This window comes from Cervus canadensis, chromosome 3 (assembly GCF_019320065.1).
Source record: "Cervus canadensis isolate Bull #8, Minnesota chromosome 3, ASM1932006v1, whole genome shotgun sequence".
Classification (NCBI taxonomy): domain Eukaryota; kingdom Metazoa; phylum Chordata; class Mammalia; order Artiodactyla; family Cervidae; genus Cervus; species Cervus canadensis.
In genome coordinates, this window is record NC_057388.1 from 89,331,986 (window position 1) to 89,347,269 (window position 15,284).

At 42.4% G+C, this 15,284-nt stretch overlaps 1 protein-coding gene across 2 annotated transcripts in view; it reads right to left on the reverse strand.

The window, feature by feature from the left end:
* Positions 1-15,284, reverse strand: part of COPG2 (COPI coat complex subunit gamma 2) — a 136,574-nt gene that overhangs the window by 1,059 nt on the left and 120,231 nt on the right. For both annotated transcript variants that reach the window (XM_043463728.1, XM_043463727.1), the window contains exons 21-23: positions 1,345-1,442; positions 400-538; positions 9-107 (exon numbers count right to left, since the gene is read on the reverse strand). In XM_043463728.1, coding sequence (XP_043319663.1) covers positions 9-107; positions 400-538; positions 1,345-1,442 — 336 coding nt within the window. The remainder of the gene's footprint in view (positions 1-8; positions 108-399; positions 539-1,344; positions 1,443-15,284) is intronic.

Below are 15,284 nucleotides of genomic sequence, written 5' to 3' on the forward strand. Positions count from 1 at the left end.
TTTCTTACCTGCCAGATAGAGGGAATGGGAATTCTTGTTCTCAGGTACTTTGTCTGACCTCTCACATGGCTGCATGCCCAGAAATGTGATGATGTTGTTGACAGCTTCTGTGTTGAGAAGATGGATGCCACAGTATCAGAAAAGGTCAGCGTAGGGGTTTGCCTCTGCACTAGTTTGGGTGGGGGGGCGGTAGAGGTGGGGACTGGTGGTGGTGTGTGCCAGGAGGTGACTGGCCTGGAAGTGGGCTGATTCAGTTAGATGATGAAGACAGGGTTCTGGCCTTTTAAGTGAAACAGTTGGTGAAGTATTTGAAGAAAAGGGAGTCCTTCTGGAATAACAAATGTGCCTACTAGGTGTTAGACTGTTAGGCAATACACTATTAAGGAAAATTGTTCTCACCTTCAAGAGTTTTGGTAGAACTGAGGGCAAAGGTCTCCTCTTTCTCAAAGGTGTCGCCTACCTCCTCCCAGGCAGCAGCAAAGTTAGGCTTCATTACCTTCTGAATGTGGTCAGACACAGTCACTTCAAGATCTTCTAGCTAGTAGGTTAACAAGCAGGGGTCAGAAAATGAACATCCTCTCAGTTCAGAACAAACATAGAAGAGACTAGTTCATTTGGTTTTATCATCCTGTGATATATCCTTTACAGGAGCCTAGGAAGAACTACTAAACTAAACTAAACCTTCAGACTAGTTTGAAGTTCTGTAGTCTGGATAAGTCAAACAGCATAGGGCATAAGTCAAATACCATAGGCCCTGACAAAGGAAAGCAAAAAACCAGGTTGTTTGGCAAGACCTGTATTCAGATCAGCATCTGTAGCCCTGGGGTAGGTACAGAGCAGTCACATTCCCACATATCACCACAGAGTTCAGGCTGTATGTGGCCTTCTGAACTCTGCATTCTCTAACAGGTAGAATTTTTCCATAATAAAACTTTCCCTGAATTCTTTGAAGCCTTTGCTGTCCATGATGTGGCTATATTATAAGCAAATTAAAAGTTGCTGAACAAAACAAAAAAAATCCCAATTCTCAATACTTTAAATAAAACTGATCTCCATGAAGATCATGTAATTATTTTCATCTCTGAATTATCCCTATTACAAAGACATTAGAAAGGGTGAGTTTTGCATTAACCAGTTATGGAGTGGTAAATCCCATTTCTCTTTGGCATGAGGCACTCCCATGACAGGAGATTAACCCAGGTCCTCCTCAGCTGTAATGTGTTTGAGAAGAATACAGTCCCATAAGTTCATGTCAGATGTTCCTAGAAAAATGTTCTCTCTGGACAGAAGTCACTCGGTGGAGCAAGGGGTCAGAGTGAATCCCTCTGTGCAGGGGAGACTCACCACATACTCGTCATCATACCCCTCCTCAGCAGGAACCCCCGTGTCGGGGTCGCAGTCCCGGACCGTGAACTTCATGGTGCAGCTAAAGGTGCCTGCGGCTGGAGGAGACAGCAGGTGAGCCTGGGTCAGTGGGCCGCACAAGCTCTAGTGTCCATCAGTAACTTAGGAAGCACTATCTGTCCTTGGCTCTGTGTTCTGAATTACCAAGTGAAACATATGTAGGCTGTTCTCTAGGGTCATAGTTCTCACAAGAAGCCTGCAGGCTGGACTTTGAAATCTGTTTCCTGCTGCGAGTCAGAATAGTACAGAAAAGAAGACATGAGCAAAACTCCGTTTTTATATTCAGATAAGGAAAGCAGGGGGTAGAGCTCAGTGGTAAAGCATCTGACTATGGATCAGGAAAGCAGCAGGGGAGACACCTTCCAAGGAACTTTTCACCACACCGGTCAAAACATTAAGAACCACTGCTTTATGAGCTGACAAAAGCATAAAATATGGATAGTTAAAAGCACACAGATCATTAATCCTGACCAAGTATAGCAGAGTCTCAGTATCTTTTACCAATAATTATATCCATAGATTGTGGACCAACAGTGGATTTACAGATCACCAGAATGAACTTGCAGTATGTAAACTTTCAACCTGTAGTGAGTAGGTCAGTAATGAAGTTCTAATATTGGTAAAGTCAGTGTTGTACAATGGAAAAGCAAGTGGACAATGATATGTTTTGAGATTATCAGTGGAAATAATAAGAAAAGAAGGAAAATAAAGTCTTCATGAAGAAGATAGGATTTTCTAAATTGTTTGAAGGTGGGTTATTTATTAATCATGGATGAAGAAAAGGCACACAGGGTCTAGTCCATGGTCTGGAAAAGGGCTATCAGTTTAAACAGTTTCATGTGTGTGTATGAAACTGTGGAGTTAGAAAGCTGGGGGACAGAGAGAGAGAGAGAGAGAGACTGTGGAGTTAGAAAGCTGGGGGATAGGCAAGGACAGGAAAGAACTGACTCAGATGTAAAGACCATGTGTGACAGGTTGGAGAGTGGGACTTTCATTTGCTCAATGTTAACTTTAGTAAACTCCCTCCATTCAAAACTACAGAAAATGTCAATACATTTATAATGCAAAGATGTAAATAAATGTGCCAGGCCCTTAGCTGTGCGACATCTACCTCTATACACCTGTGGCATTACAATTCAATGCCATAGATTCTTTAATGTAAGTTTTAACAGAGTGCTATGTGGGAGTTCAAGATTAACAGCCTGAGAAAATTACAACAAATTTGAAAGGATATATAGTTTAATCGGATCTCAAAAGATGCAGAAGAGCTTCGGCAGGCAGAGGAAGGTACACAAGCCAAAGGAAAGAGGCCAGAAAGGCATGGTGTAAATGGAAGCAGTAAGAGAGATGCTAGTACATAGGTGCTGAGAAGAGAATCTTTTTAGGGACAAGTCTGAAGTACTTTATATTTCCAAGGAAGGAGAATAGATATTTTCCAGCAGGCTCTAGTGAGCTTAAGTAGTCAAGAGATTAAAATGTTAGAGATAATTGAAGTCCTATGAAGAATAGGCCTGAATTCAGAAAGCAAGTCAATTTACTCAAGTATACTGAAAACACATGGTGGGAGTGGATTGCCCCACATAGGAAAGGGTGTACCTATCAATTACAGAATCTGTTTCAGTGCCATAGGGGGTTGATTGATGAATGATCTTGGTTAAACTGAGGTAGGGTTTTCTGCAGGAGGAAGGTGGAAGAAGAAAGAAGTAGAAATTAACACAAATTTAGAATAGATCAGGTGAGTTATTTTTTTAAAAAAGAGGAGAAGATGGGACTATGATATGGACAAAGGTCAAATAAAAATGGAGAGGCAGGGCAGATGCTGAGTCATAGAAGATTATGAGGTATGGTGAACCCCATGCTGGTTCACCGAGGCCACTGGAAAATGAGGAAGAGCAGTAAAGAGAGATGGGAACAATGGCAGATCAGAGACTGGGCTACCTGGTTAAATTTTATTGTAAGTAAAGACACAAGACACTATGTATAAGCAAGTGATAAGGAAAAATGGATTAAGAAAGTAAATGGGAGTGGTATTAATACAGATAATATTCCTGAAACTTTTGTGGCAAATTTTCAATTAAATGGCTTCGTTGATACAGTGAAAACTTACATGGAATCTAGGGTGAACTCCAGTAAAACCCACTGGTAGCAATCGCTTATTGTTGTGAGAGAGGATGACTACCAACATCAGTGATGAGGAGAGTGGGTGAGAGAGCCTTTCCATGGCAGGAGGACAAGACTGAGCCCATTGCCATAACAAAGATAAGCACTTCATGAACCACACAAGGCAGATGACAAGGGAACAGGGGAGGAATGCCCTGAAGATCTGCATTAAAACTGTTCCCAGAAAGGAGGCTTGTCTTGTGAGGACTGACTGAAAACGGGAGATAACTGTTGAGCAAACCTGTATGGAGAAAACCCCAAAACACAGAATTAAAGAAAAGCTGGATGCTGGAAGACAAGAAAGGCAAGAGCTGTGTGACTTCGGCTGGGGTGCAGCACACGCACTGTGGCAAGTGGCAGACTGGGAGATTTGGTAGGGAGCTGCCAGGTCTCAGCCACTGGAGGGAAGACTGTGACTAAGTGAGTGGGATTATAGGTGATTCCAGAAAGCTTTGTTGGAATGATAGTTACAGAGAAGGATGTGGTCAGTGGGGCAGAAGATAAGAGGATAGGAGGGATGGGCCAGAAACACAGGCTACCCGCAGCATTGCCCACAGGTCTGGACTGAACTGAGAAGAAAGGGTTGTATAGAGAGTGAACGGAGTCAAGGCAAATGAAAGAAAGCGAGTGGGGCAGTGAGTGCCAGAAGTAAGCATGTGCCCTCCAGGAAAACGCTGCACACACGGCAGGAGGGGTGCTGAAGATAAGGCTCTTCTCTAGGACAAAGATGGGGGGCAGGGAAGAAAGGTACAGAACCGAAAGATTAAACTGCTCCCAGGCGGAAAGGAGCCACCGAGGAATGACAGAGGTCAACATGAAGGACAAGTCAGCATTCCTGGGCCAAGAGTCAGGACGGAATGAAGAACGGAGAGACTGGAGGCAAAGAAATGGAAATAAGTACTGTATAGTGGACAGCAGAGAAGGCAGAGAGGTGTGGGACAAAGATTTTGAATCAAGAACCCCGCCAGAGCTCAGCAGGGTCTAACGGGACACGTTTTGGATGTAAAGACCGTATGGGGATGAGAAGTACACAAAGTGTGAGGCCAAAGACTGGAGTGGGAGGGAGGAGCACCGATTTGGAGGGAAATTGTCAAAGGATAAGGGTGACAGGAAAGTATTTAAGGAAGCTGGTTACAATGAATGCAGATAAAAACCCATTGCTGGCATCTTTGGAGATTAGGTTTGACTTATTAGAGGATATGAATAGGTAGTTTGGCCAGAGGACAGATTATTGTAGTAGATGGGGAGATGAGTGAAGATTCTGAAGGAAATATACCTGAAGAGAAGTATTTTGCATCCATTTCATCTGTAGACAGATGGGAAATGAAAGGGTGATGGAGAGCTAAGATATGGTAGATTACTGCAGTACACCATTAAAATTGGTTACTCTTAGAAGTTACCCTATTAGGGCTAAAAGTGACAGACATTTCCTAGGGAGATTTGTGTGGAAAAAATTCTGGAGGAAGAGAGAGGTGAAAAGATGGAGGCTAGAAGCATAAAACAGAAGTCAGAGGGTTTAAGCTGGGGTGCTGAATATAAGATGTGTGAGAGTTGGGAAGGGCAGTAAAGAGGGCCAGAAGGAGGAACACTGGAAAAGGGAAGAAATGCATATTAAGTAGAGAGATGGGAGCTAAGCTAGATTACAACCAAAGAGGAGAGAGGATGTGAAGAGGAAGTGGCAAATGAGAGCTGGTGTTAATGAGAGAGTGCCTAACAGAATCTGGGAATCTTTGCTCCAGTGATGTTTGAAGCAACAAATATGACCAATAGAATGATAAAACAAGAGTCTAAAGGTGATGGATCTGAGCCATGGCCAGGGGCAGAATCCTGTGAAGGTCTGTACTGAACTGAAGAGTGCAAATGTACTCATAATAGTGTACAGGAAACAAGGAAGATGAAAGAAAAACACTCACTACTCAATCCACGGGGAATGCTACAGACGTGGTTGCTGTGATGTAGGTAACATAGTGATGTAGGTAACATAGTGTTTCTCTAGGGTTAATCAAAGAAAAGAGCAGAAGAACCTGCAGAAGAGATGGGGTCATGTGAAGACTGGCAGGTACTGCAGGAGGGAGTTGGCACTGTACTTGTACCAGAGATCATGATTAACTAAGAAAGAAGAGAGATGGGAAACTAAACAAGGGAAGAACTTAAGAGTAGTTGAGAACAGGTGGAGTGGCATGGGCAGGTAAGATGAGGAACAGTTTCCCAGAATGGGAACTCCTGCAAGATCTTATAACAGGTCTAATTGGTCAAATGATGGTTCTTAATGCCAGACTCTGAAAAGCAGTATATACAATAGGAGAATTGGGATGTTTTAGTGGGAAGTTTAAGTTAGGAGGATTAAAAGCAGGCTAGCAACCTTAAAGACACCAAGATAAATCTCTGAGCACTTGGTTCTGTAGCATGGATCATGAGTAAGTGGCTAGGGATATGTTGTAAACCGATATGAAAAGTAAAACTTCATTTGTTATTTTCACGTACAGATGGTAGAGGAAATTATGCTATATGTAATTAAGATATGGGAGGGCAAAAACCAAAGGGAGATACAAACGAATAGCATGCAAATACCACGTGAAAGTTGTCCTTAGAATTTACTCTGCCATGTGAAGGTTTTCTGAAAGTGAAGAGACAGCTACAGGGGAGAGAACCTGGCTAGGAAGTGCTGTTTCCAAGGAGACTGAATCCACTTGAATGAAACAGAACGGTAGCTAAAACAAGAAGAGAAGCTAAAGATAAGGTAGCATATTTCTTTAGGGTAAGACAGGTAATGAGAAAACGAATCGGAGAGTGACGTTACAGATGCCCCCAGATTAAAACAATGCCATTTGAAGAATGACAGGCATTGACTGGAGAGAGAAGATCCCATATGTGGGCCAAAAGACACAGAAAAGGGCATAGGGCGGGGGGAGTTAAAGCCAAGAGGAGTGCTGTACAGACAAGAGGACGACTCTGAGTGGATGGTAACAAGCAAAACCACAGGACCCTCAGGATTCCCAGAATGGGGAAGCCTACAGGTGTGAGGATGGACCTAAGCAGTCAGTGTGTTGGATGTCAGCCAGACTGCAATGACTAGTCTGTACAATGGGAGAGAAACAGAGGCTTGAAAAGGAGTGACAGTCAGGAGTAGACTCCTGATGCCTTCACTGGAAATTTTAAAGGGCTTGGTTTTTGTTACAAAATTCTCTGGCCCCACTAGACCCACTGAATCAGCAATTTGGGGTGGGACTCAGCCGTTTGTATTTTAACAAACTGCAGTTTGAGAGCCACTGCTTTAGATAAAGGCAGATAAGGAGTAATTCTGATTAAAAAATTTTTGCTAGCAAGCAGTCATACTAGGATTAGTTGGAAATAAGAGAAACAGCTGAGGAGACTCGTAAGAAAAGACAGTAGATAAGGGGAGAATGGTGGCTATAAAAAGGGAAAGGGCTGTGTGACTTAAAACTTGGGTGGGAAGCTTGCAGGAAGTAACATGGCCAACGAGTAGGGGCATGAAAGAGTGCTAGAGTGAGAAATCCTGGGACATGGGAGGGGGGGAAACTGAATAGAGTGATTTTTGTTAATCTAGATCACAACCACTCAAAGAGAGGAGGGAGGGAATGTGGCTACATAAGAACTGAGGTGATGAGGGGGGACCTGTTCAGGAGGCTTTGTAGAAGACAGGTTACAGGGGCTGGAACTATATAATCCAGTCCAGGGTCTGAACAGTGACTGCTGAATGTGACACGTTCTCCTTTATCTAGATATGGGAATGTGTACATACCCAGTCTCTGAATGAAAGAGGGATGCTGAATATAAGGTACCACTTTATAAAAAGGAGTACAATAGTAAAGTTAAAATTGCTGCCAGATGAGACAGTATCACTTAATATTGATGAAGAAACTGTCACTGATACCACATGGAGGCATATGACACCACACCTAAGCCAGAGACCATGATGAAAAGGAAGAAGACAGCTTAGCAGCTATCTAGGGGAAAGGCTTGTCTGAAGAGTAGAACATTGGTTTTGTGTGAGGGAGAGAGTGGGTGTGAGGAGAAGAGGAAACCTCAAAAAGAATATGCATTCATTGTTATGAAAGTTGAAGATATACGGGGGAATTCTCCAAAGGGAAATTGACTATATGAGGGATGTTAAAGATATACTCAGAAGTTAAAGAAATATATTAGAATTTACAGAAGGTAAGAGAAACACCTGGGGAGACCTGTATGAAAAAATAGCAAAGAAGGAAAGAGCAAAAGAGGTTAGAAGCTAAATAAGGAGAAAGTGTGTGTGAATTAGGGTGAAGAACATGCAATGTTGAAGAATAAACATGGAAGGGCACTGAAGAGCGCTAAATGGGAACATTAGGGAATAGGAACTGGAGATGTGTCAGAGTTGTGTATGAATAAGGAGAGAACGTGAGGTTAAAAGCCAAACAAGAGCTGGAGTATGAAGTTTTGCAGTCCAGGATGCTTTTTGGAAAAATACTAGAAGTAATGGGTGTGGTCAATAAGAGTGAAAGGTCAGAAACAAGCCAAGTGGGATGGACATAAAAGGCAGGCCAGTGACAGGAACCCTATGGAGGTTTCTGTTGAACCAACAGTACAAACAAAAGCTTTGGGAAAGAGTCTGGGACACTTAGGGAAGATGGCAGGGCCTGAGCAGCGAGTGCCCAACATGAGAGGATATCTGTCCCGAAGCAACAACTGGATCCATAAGCATGCTGTAAATGTAGGTGGAAGCTGAAAGGAGGGACACAGAAGACCAGGAAGCATGCTTCTCTACGGCAACGTAGGAACAGAGGGAAAGGAATGAAAGAGCAGTGAAGCTTCCTGCAGATGTGGAGGGTTGATTTAAGAATGGTGTTTATTGACTGGTGGGTCATGGTACAGTATTTGGACTAAGTGGAAAACAGAGTTTGTGAAGTGAATAAAGGACTATTGTATGAACTAGAGAAGACTTAAGAATAATGGAGTGGCAGCAATACAGATCAGGTATGTAATAATGAGATGCAGAATGGAGATCTTGATGTAAGTTTAAATGTTCACATTGGATGGGAAGGCCCAATGGTAATGAGTGGTGTATCTGTTAACAGAGTTTCAAGGACCTAGATAAAAATGGGAATTAGAGAGTAGACTAGAATGCTGTGAGTAAATTACTCACAGTAAATTAGAATGCTGTGAGTAAAATTTTTTAATTAAAAGCTTGTTTAATAGGAAAGTTTAAAGGAGTTTTATTAAGAGGATTTCTCATAAAAAGACATTGTTAGTAACCTTAAAACACATCAGGATTGACCAATTAGGGAGCATGGGCCAGTGGTTCTTCTGTAGAGAAGACTATTTGTATTTCTTGAGGAATGGTTGGGAATCATTAGGGAGGTAAACCTCAGCAGAAACATACTGTGTCCTTTGCTGTGATATAGGACAGTAGCTGAAATGGTTAGTTAAGATTAAAACCCCCTCTTCTTTCTTATTCTTTTATGCTCTACCATATCTTAAATAATGGGAGCATTGCATGAATTAGAATGGGGTTCTCAGTAGAGTAGCAAAAAGGCAAATGAGATATGAACTGAAGAGACCTGGAATGGAAAAGTCTGTCAGATCTCAGAAGGGGTCTGATTGGTTAAAAATGTTTGCTGTTAAAGAGGACAGGGAGTGGTGTATATAATGAGAGAGAAGCAAAGGCCTGCATATGAATGAGTAGGAGTTAGAAAGTAGACTAGCACTTACAGTCTTGATAAAAAAAAAATGGGACAATTTATACATATATAAAAAACCCTCAAAGATAGCATTACATATTATTTGTGGGTACATAAATATTTATGAAAAGTATAACAATATGTTTATCAAATTATTTAGTGATTTTTCTCTTAGGAAAGAGGTAAATGATTCTTAAGTGGTACATAAGTCTCAATTACATGTGCATTATTCTGTTCCTTTAAAAACTATCAATCAAATATAGTATAAAGTCATGATATAAAGAAGTGAGGTAATAGGTGTATGAATTTGGGGGGAATAAAACATTTTAAAGGGCTGGGTTGATAAGAATGGTTAGAAGGGAAAGTTAGGATGTTAAGTCATTGATAGCAACCTGAAAGACACTGGTTTGACTAGAAAGTGCAGGTGAGTGGTTTATCTGGTGAAGGATGAACTGTATTTGGTAAGCAGTAAATGTAAATATGCCTCAAGAGTACACCTCAAGAGAAGACTAATGTATCCCTCACTATGATTAGAGACGGAAGCCAAAAATATTATAGATGTTCATATATATGACAGAGCGAATAATCAATGGAACTCAGGGAGAATTTGTTGAAGTATGATGTTAAAGTACTAAGAAATTAGTCTGTTAGGACTGACTTGAGAGAAACTGCTGAGATACGTATTTTTAAAAAGAGAGAAAGAAAAAGTAGGGAAAAACTGAGGTTGAGGTCTAAGTAAGGAGAAGGGAGTAGATATAGGCTGTGGCGCAGAGCATGCAGTTTTGCAAACTTGAACAAACAAGGGCACTAAAGAGGGCCAGAATGAGGAGCACAGCTGTCAGAATTGGACGTTGAGTGAAGAACTGTATGGTAAGCCAGACATCAACCAACTGAGGAAAGAAGTGAGAGTACTGCTAAATAAGAGCAAGAGTATGATGTGTTGCTGTCCAGAAAGTTTCGTTGGAAAAAGATTTTTAGTAATCAGTGTAGTCAATAGAATGAGAAGTTAGAGAGTGATTAAATGCAGTTGGACTTAAAATGGGCCAGAGCAGAAATCCTGAATAGATTTCAGTACAGAATGTAGGAAATAAGGAAGATAGATGAAGGTGGAATTGTGGGTGCTGAATTTCAGAAGTATACATATCCAGAAAAGATGACTAGATTCACTGGAATGATATAACTGGAAGAAGAAGGAATGTTGGAGGAAACATAGGGAGTTTTCAGCAAAAGGAGGCAGAAAAGGAATAGAAGAGCAATGTTCAAGTTACTTGCAGATGGAAAGACATTATTTGAATAGTCATAGTGATGAAAGAAATGGTTATTACTCCATACTAAGGCCGGAGGTTATGACAGAATAAGAAAAAAATAAGAGAGGATGGCAAGTAAGTAAAGGGGCACTGTATGAATTATATAGGAGTTCTGAGTAGATAGAATGGCAACAAAACAGATCAGGTGTGAATGAAAGAAACAGAACCATCAGGTCCTTCAACTGTGTTTAGAATGAAAGACGATCTGGGGCCTAAAAAAGAACAGGACTTGGGTAGGCTGGCTCTTCAAGTGTTTGTGGGAAATTTATCACTGAAGTGACTGTTTATGAGGGAAGGTTAGAAAGACATGGATTAAGATAAAACTTGACAAGGCGGCATTGGTGGAAACTTAAAGATATCACCACTGATTGACCTTTTAGGAGGTGTGGATTGGATACTTTTTTCTGGTAGAACAAATGAGTGCTGTTGACTGAGGAGTGGTCGGAGATCATGAGGAAGCCAACCTCATAGTACTAAACTCATTGATATATTACAGAATCTGCAGGGGAAAGATAAGGAGAATGTTTAAGATGTGGTAGGGCAGATGTTCAAAAGGAGTTATGGAAGACTTGCCTGTAAGTATGAGGTTAGTTTGCCGAGAAGTTAAGGTGTCACATGAGAGCTGGTTGACAGTGAAAGAAGCAACTGCAAACCCTTGTATTAAAGAGAGAGGAAAGGGGAAGGGGGGAGAAGATGCTGGTTAGAGAGGGATGCATGAAGTAGGCTGGGTATGTAGTATGCCAGGTGCAAAATGGCAAATATTCCTGGGACCAGAATGAAGAATGTGGGTATCTCCAGCTGTTTACTACATTATCAGAATACTTGTTAATATGAAAAGTTTTTAACCTGCATATCATTATGTGCTTCAGCAACCTGGTACAGTAAGTTAGCACTCTTAAGCTAGCAAAAACTGAGTTTGTACTGTCTGTTTGGGATAGTGTATGTTTGCTGCAGATATAGTTCCTCCATGTATAAGCTCACCTCCTATGCTCAACGGTTTTAAACGTGTTGTGCATTATTCCGGTCATCTTCCCTACAATATGTGTGGATCAACCCCAGCAATTCACCAGTTGGTAAGTAAATGTTTCACAAAAGTTTCTTATTTACACATTGCATTTAAAAAATGTATCTGCATTTGGTATTTCTCTCGAGAACCTCTCATTATCCATGCAGTGTAAATCAGAGTCCTGTAGAATGGGGTCATTTTGCACTACATACAAACATGTACACTAGTGAATGAGTTTTACGCTGAATAATTATGTAGCTGTCCTTTAAAGTGGTTTATAAGAAATACTTAGAACTTTTTTATAATAGCATTTGTGTGATGGTTGATAAGATATGTTGGATTTTTTTTTTAAATGAAGATGGTTACAGGCCTTTGAATTTAAGATATTGCAATATAAGCATTTACTAAGAAAAACTGTTATTCAGCATATTTTAAAGAAAAGATAATGAAAATTGCTTGTACTTATAAAGCAGTTGAGTCAAGAAGAGAACTGGGTGGTGAGGCATTTCTTAAAAAAGAAAGGGGGGTAGATAAAGTGATAATTGAAAATGAGACATAAGGACAGGATCTGGGAAAGCATGCCTTCATAAGAAAGTGTAGTTGGCAGAAAGGTCAGAGACAAACTCAGTGAAGTGGACCTAAAACAAGACAAATTGCAGGGCTCCAACCAAGGAATAAATAGAAAACCAAAGCAATTCAACAAAATATGTAAGAAAGGAGAAACATGGAACTGGATTGAACAATGAATGTAGAACAAAAAGAAGAACCAAAGAGGGAGGTATTAGTGAGTGTGTGAGAATGATACATACTCAGTATATAAATGGTTAATAAAAGGTAGAATAGGGAAAGAAAAACCAGAAGAAAATGGGTGGAAAAGTAAAACTTAACTTTAGATGGGAAAGATCATGTGAGCAATGATATGCTGAAAAACAAGGTTTGGCACTATAATTGTATTTAATGGAACAAGGAAGAATGTAGGTGACAGAAATCAAGGAAAAAGAGCACTGTATGGATAAAAACATTTCTGAACAACAAGATTAAACATAGGGTAAAACAGTTTCACAATTAGGAGATCCTTGTTGAGGGCAGAAATGGACACAGGATTAAAGACAGGCCACAAGTATTAAATAAGTGAAGGCAGATAAAAACAAGTCAGAAGGCAACTGCATGCATTAGAGTGGACTATTACAAAAAGGCAAAATGGAAAAAGAAGTTAAGACATAAATAAAGAGGGATTCAGCTGACATGGGGGAAAGGATGCAATGGAATAAATTAAAAACTGTACATCTGCATCAAGAAAGGATTCATAACTTCATAAGATGGTACTGGGCAAATTATGAAATGGGGGTGGGTTGAGGTATACAGGGTTTAAATATGGCAGAGAAGAGAAAGGGGAACAAAATAGATGTGTAAAACTAGAGTTACACCTAGAAATAAAGGAGTCCATGAGAAGAAACAAGAATAAGACGAAAATGTCCTTATTCAGTAATAATGGAAATAGAAAAAGAATAAAGGAAAGGAAGACTGCATGGATTACATACAGACAATGACAAAACTAGAGTCCAGTAAAACCCAACGCATGATGAGGATAATAGCAAAGACTGGGTAAAATAAGGTAGTAGAACAGAGAATCCTGCCAAGCTTGTTACAGTATATAAACTTAAAACATACAAAGTATTAATGAAAGGAGAATATTAAATGAGAATGTGAGTGAAATCAGGTTAAGAAGAGGGGTTAAACCCACATATACTTTTTAATAGCTGAGTAAAGGAAGGTTCAAGTTTTCAACGAGATCTAGAAGGGAGAGAAATTAAGAGTCTGGCAAAGAGAGTGTAGTCGAGGGACAAAGGATGAGAGGGAAGGTTTAGAGCATCTCCTGCAAAATATTAAATACAGAAAAGAATGAGAGCTGCAATAAGTAGACTTCTGGGTCTATAACACAGGGAACACTAAACAAGTGTTTTCAAACAAGTTGTTTGAACAGCTTGTTTGAAAACAAGTAATAATGGAATGAATGAGGGATGTTTGAGGAAGTTTACGAAGAAAGAATTAAAATCACATTCAACAATTATTCCTGACCAAAAGGGAGGACAGACCTAAGGAAATTAAAAGTTTAACGAGGAAAAATAGGCTGGAGTTTGGGGCATGTAAGATGGAAGGGAATGGGGTGGTTCCAAGAGGATAGTGCTAGCACAGTGTTGGGGTCGTGACGGAAGCAGTGCTGGGATCTTGAGGAACTGGGCCAGTGGCAGCTGATGGGAGGCCCAAGGCGGGAAAGGGAAGAGTGCAGCCCAGGGAGGCAGGCTGGCCTTCCACAGCAGTGATTCTTTCCCGGGGTAGGGGGGGGTGGTTTTCACCCGTTGGGGGGCTGGGGCATGGCCCCCAAGGGAGGCCTATCAGAACATCTGAGGGTGAGCAGTGCTCTGCTCCAAACAAAAACAAACCCAAAAACACCCAAAAAGAAAACACAAAAACAATCCTCAGAGATGCTGCTGATAGGCTGGCCTTGGGGGTCATGCATCCTCGGGTGAGAATCACTGGGGGGAAGGCAGGTGGAGAGCAGGGCAGAGAGGTGAAGGGTGGGTGGGGCAGAGGGAGGCATCAGAGTCCAGACTGTCAGACAAGGAGGAAGAGAACCCAGGACCAGGCAGACAGCGAGCAAATGGATGTAGCCGACAAGGCACCTGGAACAGTGCAGGCTGGGGGTGGGATTGGGCAGGTGGTTACAATCCGTTGGTTGGGAGTGGATTGTAAGCATGGTGTCCCTGAGCTTAAGCCTTCTGAGTAGGGCTAAGGGAGACGGAAGTGGTGACCGAAGGGAAGGAGCGTTGTGTGCATTTGCACGTAGAGCAGAGGACAGGACGTCTGCATGAAGGAAGGGGCAGAGGGGGTGGGAGAGGTCAGAGACTCTGGGGAGAGGTGACTGCGAGGAGGGAGGAGGAGGGCGGACAGCAGGACCAGGGCTCGGTGCGGGTCTGGACAGAGTGTGGAGGTGTCAGGGGCGGGGGTGGCTGGCAGGTGTGGGGGCAAGAGGGTGAGAAGAAGGTGAGAGGGCTGTGGTGAAAGGAAGGGGTAGGAGAATCAGAGGCCGAAAATCCCTGAGCGCTGTGTCAGAGTGTGAGACGAGGGTCTGGATGGAAACAGGAAGGGTTACAGGGGCTGTGGGGCCTGGGAGGGAGCTCAGCCTGGCTCTCTAGCATGTGTTGGAGGTGGAGCCTGTGTTCAGCAGAGAGACTGAGGCAGAGAGAACTGAACTGGGTTGAGCAGCGGATGGGCAACCGAGAAGGGAGCACACAGCAGAAGAGACACCTCAGTCCAGCTGGAAGGGTCACAGAGAGTAGCTGAAAGTGTTGCTGTGTGTGCCCTAGAGAAGCAAGCCAGGAGAGACCTAGAAACCGGGCCCAGGGCGTGGGAGGTCAGGTGAGCTGCTCAGACAGCTGAGAGAGCGGCATGGTGGAGGAGAGGGGGTCCGACAGGCCAGAGAGTGAGGAACCGCCGGAGATGGCGCCCGGCAGCCAGGGCAGGAGCGGCTTGATGAGAGGGCCAGCGAACACACTGTGCCCAGAGGGATGGCAGAGAACTAGGAGAGAGTGGGTGTGGAGAATCTGGCCCCCAAAGTGGGCCAAGGGCATGAGGAAACCCCTGCAGGAGGAAGAGCACAGCGCAGGTCAGGCGAGTGAGGAACTGGGGGAGGTGGGATGAGGCCAGTGGAGGATGAGCTGCTAGAGG